The sequence below is a fragment of the Pollachius pollachius genome, assembly GCF_949987615.1.
Source record: "Pollachius pollachius genome assembly, chromosome: 3".
Lineage (NCBI taxonomy): Eukaryota > Metazoa > Chordata > Actinopteri > Gadiformes > Gadidae > Pollachius > Pollachius pollachius.
The window spans coordinates 7,045,130-7,057,547 of NC_136936.1; the positions used below are offsets into that span (position 1 = coordinate 7,045,130).

The 12,418-nt window shown below is 46.1% G+C and overlaps 1 protein-coding gene across 5 annotated transcripts; it reads right to left on the reverse strand.

The window, feature by feature from the left end:
- Positions 1-5,325: 5,325 nt before the first annotated feature.
- On the reverse strand, positions 5,326-11,819 carry LOC307073436 (DCN1-like protein 5). 5 transcript variants are annotated; one of them, XM_079733281.1, is made up of 8 exons: positions 11,671-11,793; positions 10,311-10,419; positions 8,437-8,605; positions 7,836-7,927; positions 7,608-7,716; positions 7,183-7,287; positions 6,086-6,188; positions 5,326-5,673 (listed from the first exon to the last, which is right to left on the reverse strand). In XM_079733281.1, the coding sequence occupies exons 1-8, from the start codon at positions 11,714-11,716 to the stop codon at positions 5,615-5,617; spliced, it is 792 nt and encodes a 263-aa protein (XP_079589407.1). In that variant the 5' UTR covers positions 11,717-11,793; the 3' UTR covers positions 5,326-5,614. The 5 variants fall into 5 exon arrangements, with proteins under 5 accessions (XP_079589407.1, XP_079589408.1, XP_079589405.1 ...); XM_079733282.1 differs by lacking the exon at positions 5,326-5,673 and adding an exon at positions 5,691-5,891; XM_079733279.1 differs by lacking the exon at positions 5,326-5,673 and having other exon boundaries at positions 5,691-6,188; positions 11,776-11,819.
- Between the last annotated feature and the right edge of the window lie 599 nt (positions 11,820-12,418).

Here is a 12,418-nt window from a genome sequence, read left to right on the forward strand (position 1 = left end):
AGACACTACTGGCCTCTTGTGGCCAAAATGGTAATTACAGAAATGTTGATCAAAGCGCAATTACGCTCAAAAGGAATTCTTCTCGTGGAAATACATTTTTTAAAAAATGGAACACCTTGAACTGTTTATTTTCAAATGGGAAATCTCTCAAAGACTCCACATAACATGAAAACAAAATAATGTACTTTACGAAAAGGAAATCATACAACAATACAATACAAACAAATGTAAAAGAAACATGGTATAAAACAAGGTCTAAATATATTAATAAAAGTTAAGCAATAACAATTATTCAAATGAATTTGACAAATCACATTGAGAAAGGCAATTAAAGAATAGCAAAGGGACGATGATGTTCTTTGTGAATGGTGGCTGTGCAAAAAGGTCTAAGAACGTGTGTGTGTGTGTGTGTGTGTGTGTGTGTGTGTGTGTGTGTGTGTGTGTGTGTGTGTGTGTGTGTGTGTGTGTGTGTCTTTTTCTGATGCTATTAATCTTTAACATCCTCTGGGACAAGACACTGAAAATGTCATGTGAGACCCTGCACTTTACACTTAAAATACAGATGGGTAAAAAAAGGCATCTCCAGCTCACATTGTTAGGATAACCCTTTCACTGGTCGGAAGAGACAGCTCCACAGCTTGAATGTAAGTATTGGAAACATTCACGGACACACCATCTCACTGTTCCATCTGTTCCAGTCTGTTGATATTCTTGTCCGGTCCAGCCATGTTCCAGTCTGTGATTTGAAGGTGATTGAATTTGCAGCGTTGTCTGTTTTTTAGAAACGCCAAACCAGTTGACTCCCTTCTACAGCCGTGCGCGGTTGGCCTTACAGTTATTCCCAGGGCCATCCACGAGTATGTGTTCTGTATTCGGGAATAAAACATATTCTACATCGCCGCTGGACATGTAGTCCCCTGGCTGCAGCATGAGTGGTGGTCACTGATTTAACCTGGTGAATAATTGGAGAGAGGAATTTGTGTTGATATATTTCTGGTGGTAAAAGTAGAGAGCCATGAATTGGCATTCATTTGAGAGAACTGCACAAAACCCTTACCGGCACACTTGATTTCTGAACACATTTGGATGAAAACAGTGTACGTTTGTTCCTTGTGCCTGGTCCTCTTGCCCAGAGAGCTGTGTTGTTAAAGCGCCCAGTGGGTCCATGTTGGGTGGATGGTTGTCAACTTGCTGGTTGCCCCAGTCATGGAATGTGACTTTAAACGAGAGGTTCTGACCAACATTACTCCCACCGTGGGGGGGCCTCAAAGAAGTGTGTGCCCAGAAGTCATAACCCCAGTGTGTGTGTGTGTGTGTGTGTGTGTTCCTCCGTCTGGGGGCTGGCCATGAAGATGGTAACCACTCAAAGCCAAATGTTAGCGGTGCTGGCTGCGTATCTGATTAGTCCAGCCTCAACAACAGAAGGCACTCTCACCGTGGGCCAAACCATCCGGATAAATGCTCATCCCTCGACAGAACTGGCCTTACGTTGTGGGGACAGAACACATTCAGGTGAGTGTGAATTCTCCAGACACCACACCACGCAGGGTGGGGGTGTTGAAAGACGTTTTTTTGTGGAGTTTGCAGACAACGATACATTAAGATGGTGATCAGTGCTGCCATGTAGGATTTCTCCCTGAGTGTGTGCAATGATGGCTGATCAGTCGGACTGGGGCCAGTTGAGGCTGCCTAACGCTGGTCTGAATGTATTTACATACAGGGAGAGTTGTCACTCAAAAAAGTTCATTAAATCTAACTTGATATATTAACTTGTATGTTCATGTAAACAGACTAGTGTTCATTTGTTTGTACCTGACATGTTTCGACTACTTCCTGCAGTCTGCTTCTTCTGAAGACCTTTGACACCGTTCCCTTCTTCTTCAGAAGCAGACTGCAGGAAGTAGTTGAAACATGTCAGGTACAAACAAACGAAAACTAGTCTGTTTACATGAACATACAAGTTAATAGGGAGAGTTGTTTGTGTGACGTATTGGACTTCATAGAAACCTAAAAAACTACCAGATCACATTTAACAGAGATGAAGCACATTAAAACGTTGGGTTAAGGGTTGTTTGAAAACTGGGGAGGGAAGCGGTCACTATTTTAAGAAACACAAAGGGGAAAGAACGTATCATGAGTGCAATCCCTGAGTTTTGGTTTGTTTTTCAAACTGGTTTGCAGGGTTTTAAACTGATACATTTCTAGGGAAAAATTAAGTATGCTTCGTTCAATAATGTTCACTTATGACTTTTGACATTCTTCAAGAGGCATGGAAATAATTTCTCTGGAGTCAGCATTTCATTAAACGCTGCTTGAAAATGTTCCATCCTCAGGCGTGATCCAATATTGGCAGACCCCATTCGGCCAACTCCGTTACCATGGCAACCGCGGCGACCTTGACCGCGCTCTTTCCATGCGAAGCGACGGGAGCCTCTTCGTAGCCAACGCCAGCGTTCACCATAGCGGCCTGTACTACTGCCTCCTGGTGGCCAAGAGCGGAACTACACTCTGGCCTTACCAGGTCAACATTGGTTCACACAACAGTCCTGACCGACAAATGGCACCAGGAAGCTCGACCAAGCCAGGCTTCAGACAGGATCCGGTCCAGTCGAGATCCAGGACGGATCCGGTCCAGTCGAGACCCAGGAAGGACCCGGCTGGCTCGGGGCAGGCAGGTGTTACAAACAGTTTTTTTGCTGGGGCGGTGGTGGCGTCGGTGCTGCTGACCTTCGTGGTGGGCTTCAGCGCCGGAGCCCTGAGCCGGGCCCACTTCCTCAGGTGGGTCAGAACCTCTCTCCTCAAACGTACATGTTACACAGCTCATGTAGAAAACAATGAGAACAATGGTGTTAGGCTGTGTGAGAGGTAGTGCCGAGTCCTTTGTGGGTAAGGTTAAATCACGCTACACACCCACAGAATAACAAACATTGACATTTACATTTTACGTTTAGCAGACGCTTTTATCTGAGGCAACTTAATAAGTATCTTTGTAAGAAGATACTTATTGTACTGTGTAGGAGATCTCCAACACAGTACAGAGTGCACGATCACGTGTTCACACACCCAAAGCAGAGACCATTGCTACTGTTCCCACTGCAGACTCTTTGGCCACAATCCTAGACTCATCCGACCGGACAGAGCAGAATAACCAAACGCTTTCCCTTCAGGTGTCTGCGGGTCGTCTCCGGTAAGATCCAATCGCTACGGCGAGGACCACCCGCCGGGCGTGGCTGCCAGGTGACCATGACAACCCTGGAGGTCCCAGACAACAGCGGCGTTTTCTACGATGAGAGCGACTCAGCCCGGGGCGAGACCACCCTGGACTCCACCGGCTCCTCCAGCCCACCGTGGCCCCCCAAGCCCCAGAGAAGCCTCCGGCACAAGAGCGGGGAGCAGCCGTGGTCCGCCACATCCCTGGGGGGGCGGCGGACGAGAGCCGGGGAGGGGGGGAAGGAGGTGGAGGAGAGGATGAAGGAGAGGATTGAGGGGGAGCCGGAGGAGGGATGTGTGGAGGAAAGGGTGGAGGCGAGGAGAGAGAGCAGGGAAAAGGAGGAAGGGAGAGAGAGCAGGAAGGAGGAGAAAGAGATGGAGGAGAGGAGAGACAGCAGGAAGGAGGAGAAAGAGATGGAGGAGAGGAGAGAGAGCAGGGCGAAGGGGAGCAGAGAGGGGGAGACAGATGAGGAGGTGGAGGGGCGGCTGAAGGAGAGGAGCAGAGTGGGGGAGACAGAAGAGGTGGGGCAGCTGATAGAGGAAAGGAGGGCAGAGGAGGAGAACACAGAGGGAGAGCCAGGGGAGAAGGAGATGGAGGAGGAGATAGTGGGGAGGAGAGACATCAGGGAGGGGGAGGCAGGGGTCACTTGGGAGGAGAGCAGGGCAGGTGAAGAACGGTCTCCAACGGTAACCGAAGGCAGCAGCGAAGCAGGAGGAAGAGGAGGGGCAGGGAGGAAGGGCAAAGGCATGGCAGAGGAGGAGGTGCTGGCGGAGGAGCAGATAGGGACCGCCAGCACTGGAGAGGAGCGCCAGAAGGAGGGAGGGGGCGAGGAGCACGGAGACGTTTCCTCAGAAGACGACGACAACAGCGACTCGTCCTCAGACGCACAGGACGAGGAAAAGCGGGAAAAAGGAAAGGAAGGGAGGGAACTAGTGAACGAAAACGGCCGAGGAGCCCAGGGCGCAGCCAAGCCGGGCGTCGCCCGGGGCCAGAGGAGCCGCGTGATTCGTCTGTACCAGTATGACGACGAGGGCCAGAGGTACAGCCACCTGCCTAGCCCCGCCTCCATCGAGTTGGACCCCGTCCCGAGGCTCAAACAGCGCTCGCTGTCACTGACGCGTCTCAGCTCCATCATGGCTGCCGCCACGGCCGGCCCCCGGACTCTCCCCAGTGGGGGGCCGGGGCTAGAGGAGCGCTGTCCCAGCCCCCCCTTTTCCCCGGCTCCTTTCAACATGGATTTATAAACCAGAGCTGCTTTTGACTTCAGCGACAGGCCGAGATCAGCCCCCCTTACTGCTGGCCGTCCACACCGGTCTAGCAGAGCACATCTTGTTTAAGTTGACCAATGTTTATGCATTATGGAGAGAATGTGTCTTCACAGGAAAATAGGTTTGAGCACTTTGACGCTAATTTACTCATTAAAAACGAGAATGGCAAGAATTTAGCCGTTTATGCTGGAGCCTTCTTGAAACGGACCAGGCAGGACGGCCACATAGCCTGACTAGCAAGATTGATCCACATCCGTTAGTCACACTAAACCAACTCTGTCACAGATTGATATTTCATTTATATTTGGGCATTCAATACTGGAAGCATCTTGGTGTTCTCCTGGATGTTGGGGAGCACCTTTTGGACATTGTGGTTCAGACCTACTGAAAAGTCACTGCTCATCTACAGAGGGCAACTGGTACTCAGACACACATCACAATCTACCCCGCCGTCAAAGCATCAAAGGCCCCATCTTATGACACAATTATCAATTAATAAAATAACATAATACAATAATGATGGTACAATTTAACACAATTCAGCTTTTTTTATTCTTCTTCTGAAAACTATAAACAAATTAAGACTCAAAAAAGGGAATAAACCTAGAATTATACAGAACGGATCAATTCCACAACCGATTTTACAATACTCATTATAAACCGTGGTTACAAATGAAATATGAAACCCCCCCCAACCAACCGTCTACGTACCAACCCCCGCCCCCTCCCCCTTTATTATTTTTCCGAGCTTTTTTAAATTAACACTGTATAAAGTCTGTCATGAGATTAAGGGCTCAAACGGCTGCTTGGAGAGTGAACAGGGCCATTGAGTGATCTGTGGAGTGCGTGAGTGTTTGCATGTGTGTGTGTGTGTGTGTGTGTGTGTGTGTGTGTGTGTGTGTGTGTGTGTGTGTGTGTGTGTGTGTGTGTGTGTGTGTGTGTGTGTGTGTGTGTGTGTGTGTGTGTGTGTGTACATGCATGTGCTTGTAACCCATAGGCATGAGTGTTTATGTAGTCCATCGGATGAGTCTGTAGTCCAGAGTACAGCTGAGAACCCTCAACCTTTCTTGTTGGTCTTTCTGTTTCCGTTTTGTGGTGAGCGAGTGAGAGAACCGGTGAGCCCCCCCCCCGCCCGCTATGAGGTGATCGGCCGAGTCTTCTGCCATTCCACAAACTCGTCTAGCAGCACGGGCCCTACAGACAGACGGAGACAGAGAGATGGACGGAAGAAACAAGAGACAGATTCAATCTCGATACAAGTTACTAAATACAAGCAGGGGGACACACCTTCTCAGCTTCTCATGGCTCGAGCGAGACTACATCCCCACACAGGGAATCCTTGGCAAGATCCAAGCGCCCTTCCACTTTCAAACAAAAGACCGAGGCCTCCTTCCTTGAGGCTTATGGACCACCTGCCTCATTTTAACATTTCATTTGTAGGGTTAGAATAATAGAAAAAAAAGGCACTCGAAATTAAAATAATAATTATCATAGAGCACAGCTGTACGGTTTCTATAGAGCTCATGTGGGTTCGGTCTAACGGCATCAGACTGGGGGCCCCTTGCTGGGAGCCGGACCCCCGGGGGCGGACAGAAGGGCCACTCACACGCTCCGTCTTCATCGTAGTTGCTGAGGTCTGTGCTGATGGTTCGGCTGAACTCCAGGACGTTGTACCACTGGTCCTTGTTCATCCCTTTGTACTTGGACTGCTGCGGGCAGAGAGGTCAGGGTGGGGGGGATTAGAGCTCGGGTCACAGTTGGTTTGGCAGATTTTTTTTTTGATGGAAAAACGAGGGCAGGTTACTATTTACCTTTATTGATAACCATAAATAATTATTAATATGATTTTTTTTATTGCAAGATATTTAGCCACAACTTGTATCCAAAGAGAATGAATGTGTACATAGGTAGACATGAATGAGCACGTAGGGGTTATTATTCATGTGTACATTGGATACACATGAATGAAGAGATAAGGGTTCGGCCTTTTTGTCATCGACAGAAAAAACAAAAATGGACTGCTTAGTGTTAGTTAAATTAAAATATTTGGTGTATGGCTAATCAAAATAAAGGAATCAATTAGTTTTCTTGCCTGCCTCTCAGATACAAGCATTCAAGACATCAATTTGGATTCAGAACTTCTGACATTGAATAGACTACTTAGTCAATTTGATTAAACTTCGATCCTGCCCCAGAGCTGGGTGTGAAGGGTCAAAGGTGACGCTATAAACAATCATACTGCGTTGACAGAAATACCCAAAGCTGCGTGTTCAGTAATCCTGCTATGCTACACTCCCTGCACCCCAGGCTAAACTCGTCTGTGGCACTCATTCCTACTACACTAAACGACAAACACGATAGAGCCAGCGTGTGAAAACCTGTTGAGGACTGCGATTAGGATCCTGAGTGCTGGGATCCGGCTTTTCAAGACCCTTTTTTGCTGTGAGAGTTGGGGTTACCGTAGAGCTAGACGTCAGAAACATGTTCACGCTCATTTAAGAACCATCTGATGTTGCAACGTCAACACTAGGAAGCCGCATCTGATTCCTGCCACATCCAAATTCCTGACGCATAAATAGGTCCTTCACGCGAGAGAAAACCGGGGGGGCCATCGGAAGCGCCCATTGGCTCAGTGGTCACATGAGCAATGGTAGAACGGGGTCAAGTGCATACATGCTGAATACATTGGAATAGGTGCGCTACCTCCAGGAACTTGTGGAATAGGGGGAAGAGAGGCCACGTCCTTCCTAGCAGCAGTTCCAGCATGGACATGGCCGTGTCCATGTCCAGACTTCTCTGGTCTTTATCCTGGGGGGGGGAGACAGAGGGAGGGAGAATGAAGACGACCCACCAGGCAAGATGCAGCAGCAGTGAAGGGCCCGCAGGAACTATTTTTGCATCAGCATTAATCCAAATACTGTACTGTAACATTATGTTGTCTGAGGGACCAATTTGAATTAAAACAATGGTAGAAACCAATGAATGACAATCATTCAGGAATATCGGTCACTATTTTTACCTAGTTACGAAATGTGGTTTCATTCCACTCATATTCCTACTCACTCGTGTTTAAAAACACCCCGTACAGTGTTGTGGCGTTATCTTTTTGGTCCACCAGACCTACTCACCCTGGCGAAGTCAAAGGCATATCTGTAGATGTTTTTAAAGAGAGCTGCGTCGTTCAGGCCAGAGCGGAGGTCCTCCATCTTGCTCTGTAACCGCTCTGTGCTGTCACACCTGGGGAGGGAGGGGGGGGGACATCATGGCAGAGCTTTAGGGACCTGTCTGCAGGTATGGGCATGGAGCCTTACAGCCGGCGGTCAAATGACGCGGGAGGATGGGAGAGGAGTACTTACTTTAATAAGGACATTCCTTCAAGCCACTCTTCTTTAGTAAAAAAACCCATATTAACAGCCCGTAATCGCCAGGCTAGGACCAACATGACAACCTAGTGAAGGGGAGGAGAGAAGAAATGGGCCACATTGTTGTCTTTTTTTTGCATCATCAATCAAGGGAAAGTACAGAGCCAAATAAAATAACGAAACAATATTGGCCCACATTGTTGTCTGTGACTTTTTTTTTGTTGCATCATCAATCAAGGGAAAGTACAGAGCAAAATAAAATAACGAAACAATATTGGTCCACATTGTTGTCTGTGACTTTTTTTTTTTGCATCATCAATCAAGGGAAAGTACAGAGCAAAATAAAATAACGAAACAATATTGGTCCACATTGTTGGCTGTGGCTTTTTTTTTTTGCATCATCAATGTTGCGGTCAAGTGTAAACCCACTGTTCCTTCTACCAGTATGTAGTCAAAAAAATTAAGCTACACAGCATCATCCAAAACCATACTGCCAGCGACCCGCGGAGGACTCAAGAAGGCCAGACAGCGTAGCAGCTACCGCTCGGCTGGAAGCCCAAAAGGTACGAAAAACCGCTGCTCACGCGAAACTCACATTCTCTGGTTCCACCCCGATGTCTTCACAGAACTTCTCCATTCCATCTGGGCCCAGGACGTGATCTGGGCCGGCATACACCTGGAACCAGGCCATGCACTTCTTAGTGGAGAAGGTCTTCTCTGGACCCAGCACATGCTCCCCATGGAGCGGGGTTCTTGTTGTGAAGCTGGAGGGACACAGGAGATCATCATCATCATCATCACCATCATCATCCCCTTTAAAGACCACCAATAAAGGTGAGCCTTTACTGTCTAAATAGAAACGACATAAGCATCGTGCTTTCAATTGCGTTTGCCTTCCAAAAAAATATTCCTGTAAGTTTCCAGATAACTGACTTCCTTGTCAACACAATATAATTGTAGAGCGCTAGCGCAATAATGATGGAAGCAAATGTGTATAAATGGAAGGTTTCAGGAGAATGCACTAAATTGACCACGTCATCAGGAAGTGAAAATGTTATATCACATATTATCAGTGGAAAATTGAATGTGCTATTTCTTGGTCGATAGAGACATTCTTCATCAGATCCTAAAAGCCCACCGGAGAATTAGTGGCAGATATATCTGTGCATCACAACCGCAAACTGTAGACAATTTTTATACATTGACGGTCCAAGGTCACACAAAAAGCAGAAAGGCTGGCTCTGAAGTTGTCCTATAGTCTATAGTGTAGATCACTGCGAGGGCTATGATTGGAAGAGAAGCCTGGGCGGAGCTTACAGTAAAAACTGATGGCTGTAGCGTAGAACGAGCTGACAATCAAGCACACACACAACCCAACATACTTTCTCTCAAGACTACGGAAACCGGTTGATGGAACTATACTTTTATAGTTTCACAAGGTATGCAATCACAGGAGGTAAAAGCATTGACAGGATTTAACCTTGATAACTTATTTAGTATCGTATACTACTCTATAGTAGAGCTGAATACTGGACTGTGATGGCTACTGTTGAAATAAAGACACTCTTGGGAGTATTTTGGGATGGACGACATATGCCAATGCTGGTGTGATTTTCCATTATATAATATAATATTATGGAAAAAAATCAAATATATTTGTGTGCTGCATTGTCTTGTAAAAATAAGCGAAGGGCTCCGGGTTAAGCTCGCTCGCTCTCCTCTCTCTCTCTCTCTCTCTCCTCTCTCCTCTCTCTCTCTCTCTCTCTCACTCTCTCCTCTCTCTCTCCTCTCTCCTCATCTCTCTCTCTCTCTCTCTCTCTCTCTCTCCTCTCTCTCCTCTCTCTCTCCTCTCTCTCTCTCTCTCTCTCATCTCTCTCTCACTCTCTCTCTCTCTCTCTCTCTTCTCTCTCTCTCTCTCGGGCTCCTGTTGCTTTCTACCATTTGCAAGTCACTCTATCCCAAGCAACACGCTGCCCCGGCGCAGGCAGCCAAGTGCAGCAGACTCACTGAGACACACAAGCAGAGCAAGAAGAATGCTCCTACAGTAACTGTATTTAACAAGCTCCCTTCTGAACCCACTGACTTCTACCATCACTGAGGATGCTTTTAAACTATACTTCACCACTGCTGCCCCTAAATCATTATTTGGCAATTTGTTTATCTGTAGTTTGCACTTTGTTTTGTTGTTTTGATAATTTGGAGCCTTATTTGGAAATTGTTTGTCCCATCTATAGCTACTGTCCGAAGTATAATGAGTGCACCTCAACCATGTCCAATCCAAATGCTAATGAAGAGATCAGAGTTCTGAATCCACACACAAACAAAATGTTCCCTTGCAGAGGAATGAAGCAGGTCAGAGTCTTATCTCGTCATTGGCTGATGCAGAGGAATAAAGCAGGTCCAATTCTTAACTCGTCATTGGCTGATGCTGCACCGAAGGTGCGGAACGAGGATGTGTGAAATGTTCACCTGGTGATTTTACACTTTCTGATCCGGTGGTCCTCCGCTCCAGGGAACTTCCTCTTCTTCTTCACCGGCATCGCCATGTTGTCCTTGGGCTTCATGAGCCGAGTCGGTGCTGGCAGAAACACAACAATGAAGAGCCGGTGAAATGAATACACCTCAGCAGATACACATCTAGACGTCAATCGGAAAAAAAACCTTAATGAGCGTACCCGTATTTATCTAGTTTCCCTTGCCATTCAAATCTGAGTGATTCGAATTAATAAAAGCGGATTTGTGATAAAAAGCGCTTTGAAGTCAAGCACAAGTTAATACCAAACACAGCACAGAGTTTTGAAGACAAGCCTTCAAAACTCTGATAATCTGAAACTGCAACCACCATACACTATTTACTATGGTGCCTGCCCCCAACAGATTCCAGGTGACCTTACACTTATTGTCCAAGTGTTCAGATAACTTTATGGTTCATGAAGTGCTCTTCATGGTAACCATAATAAGGTGTATTCTTGGTCCATGGTTTTTCAAAGGGATTACTTACTAGTCGCCCCACCATTTGTGAAACATGCTTAATGAAACAGGATTCGACAGAACATGGACAACTTTGACGCAACACAGGAAAAATATATACAAGCGAATACATGTTTTTAGGTCATGTTTAGATTTAAAAAAAGGGAAAGCGTAGCTAGCTATACGGTATTAACCCTCCCCCCACAAACATAAAAAAGCAATAAAATGAAGCAACAGCTTTACAATCCTAATGTTAATAGCGCGTCAGCATAACCGTGGTCATCAGTACATCCAAATGTCAATCTAAAGCGCCACTGTGTACAACTGCGTCATTAGTTTACCAGCACTCCCCCCCCACCCCGGGTCAGTCGCTTATCCAAGTATCCCCCCTCACCCCACCACCAGGACAGGCCACAGGACATCAAGACCAGGACTTCAACTTCACAACGTGACATAAGACAGAATCACCCATAGAGCAAAGGTTAAATCACAAATCCAATGTCTACCATCCTACTACAACCTTGGAGCTTAAACCTGGTTGCTAATGGGTTTAATAACGCTAGCTTCTCGTTTTGGTAAAAATCCATGGTTGAAGGCAGCTCTGATACCAGTCCAAGTGTATGACCCACCCGATTATTTTATTCCGTTTTCAATGTGGTCTATCGATCTTGTCTAAATAATCCCTTCAGTGCAGCCGAGGGGAATGTTCTTTTGTTTGCTGGATAGCGCAGCGCCAAGGTGGACCCTCCGAACGTACCGCCGCTAGTGTTGACATAGCAGCGGGCTAAGCTACCGCCCTAATGTCTGCTCAAACGTCCAACTCACACGCCAATGTGCCGTTAACAGGGACAAGACTCACTTAGAACCATCCAACGGTAAATCCGGTAAAGCCACGATCTACTCATATAAAGGAATGACTATACATTTTACTTTTTTTTTATTAGAAATGCCGCTGTTCACTCACTGTTTGCTGCGCGTCCACACACCGGGCTCTCGCTGCTTCCGGAGCGACTGGGGCACTCTATGTTGCCGTCGATTTAAAGGGGTGTTCTTATCAGTATGTTTGCATTGACTGAAATGATATGCTTTCTGATGTAGTACACCGATAATTACAGTTATAATTACAATACTATACAACTATGAGCTATTTGTGTTTGGGTAAAGAATACACAATAATAAGATAATATATATATATATATATATATTAAGTCTACCTCTCACGATGACCAAATGGAATATACGGCTAATTAAAGAAACAACCACATATTTTTGTGGTCTTGTAGAAATCCACCAATGACGATCCAATGTTTATGAAAACATATATCATATCTAACCACATTAAAATCATTGTAATTACTTTCACAAACGGGGGAATCAGATCTTCTACTACGTTAGCTCTCATGAAGCGATATAGGCTTTCCATAAAAAAAAGAATGCTTTTAGTAGTTGCATTTGCCTTTGTGGGCTTGTGGTGAGGAAATGTTGTGCTATTGTAAGTTCATATATAGTTTGTAAAAAGAAACAATAATAAAAAAAAAGACATCAATCTCTTTTGTATTTGCCTCATTACTTATCATTATTTGCCTCCCACTACTCGAGTTCTTAAT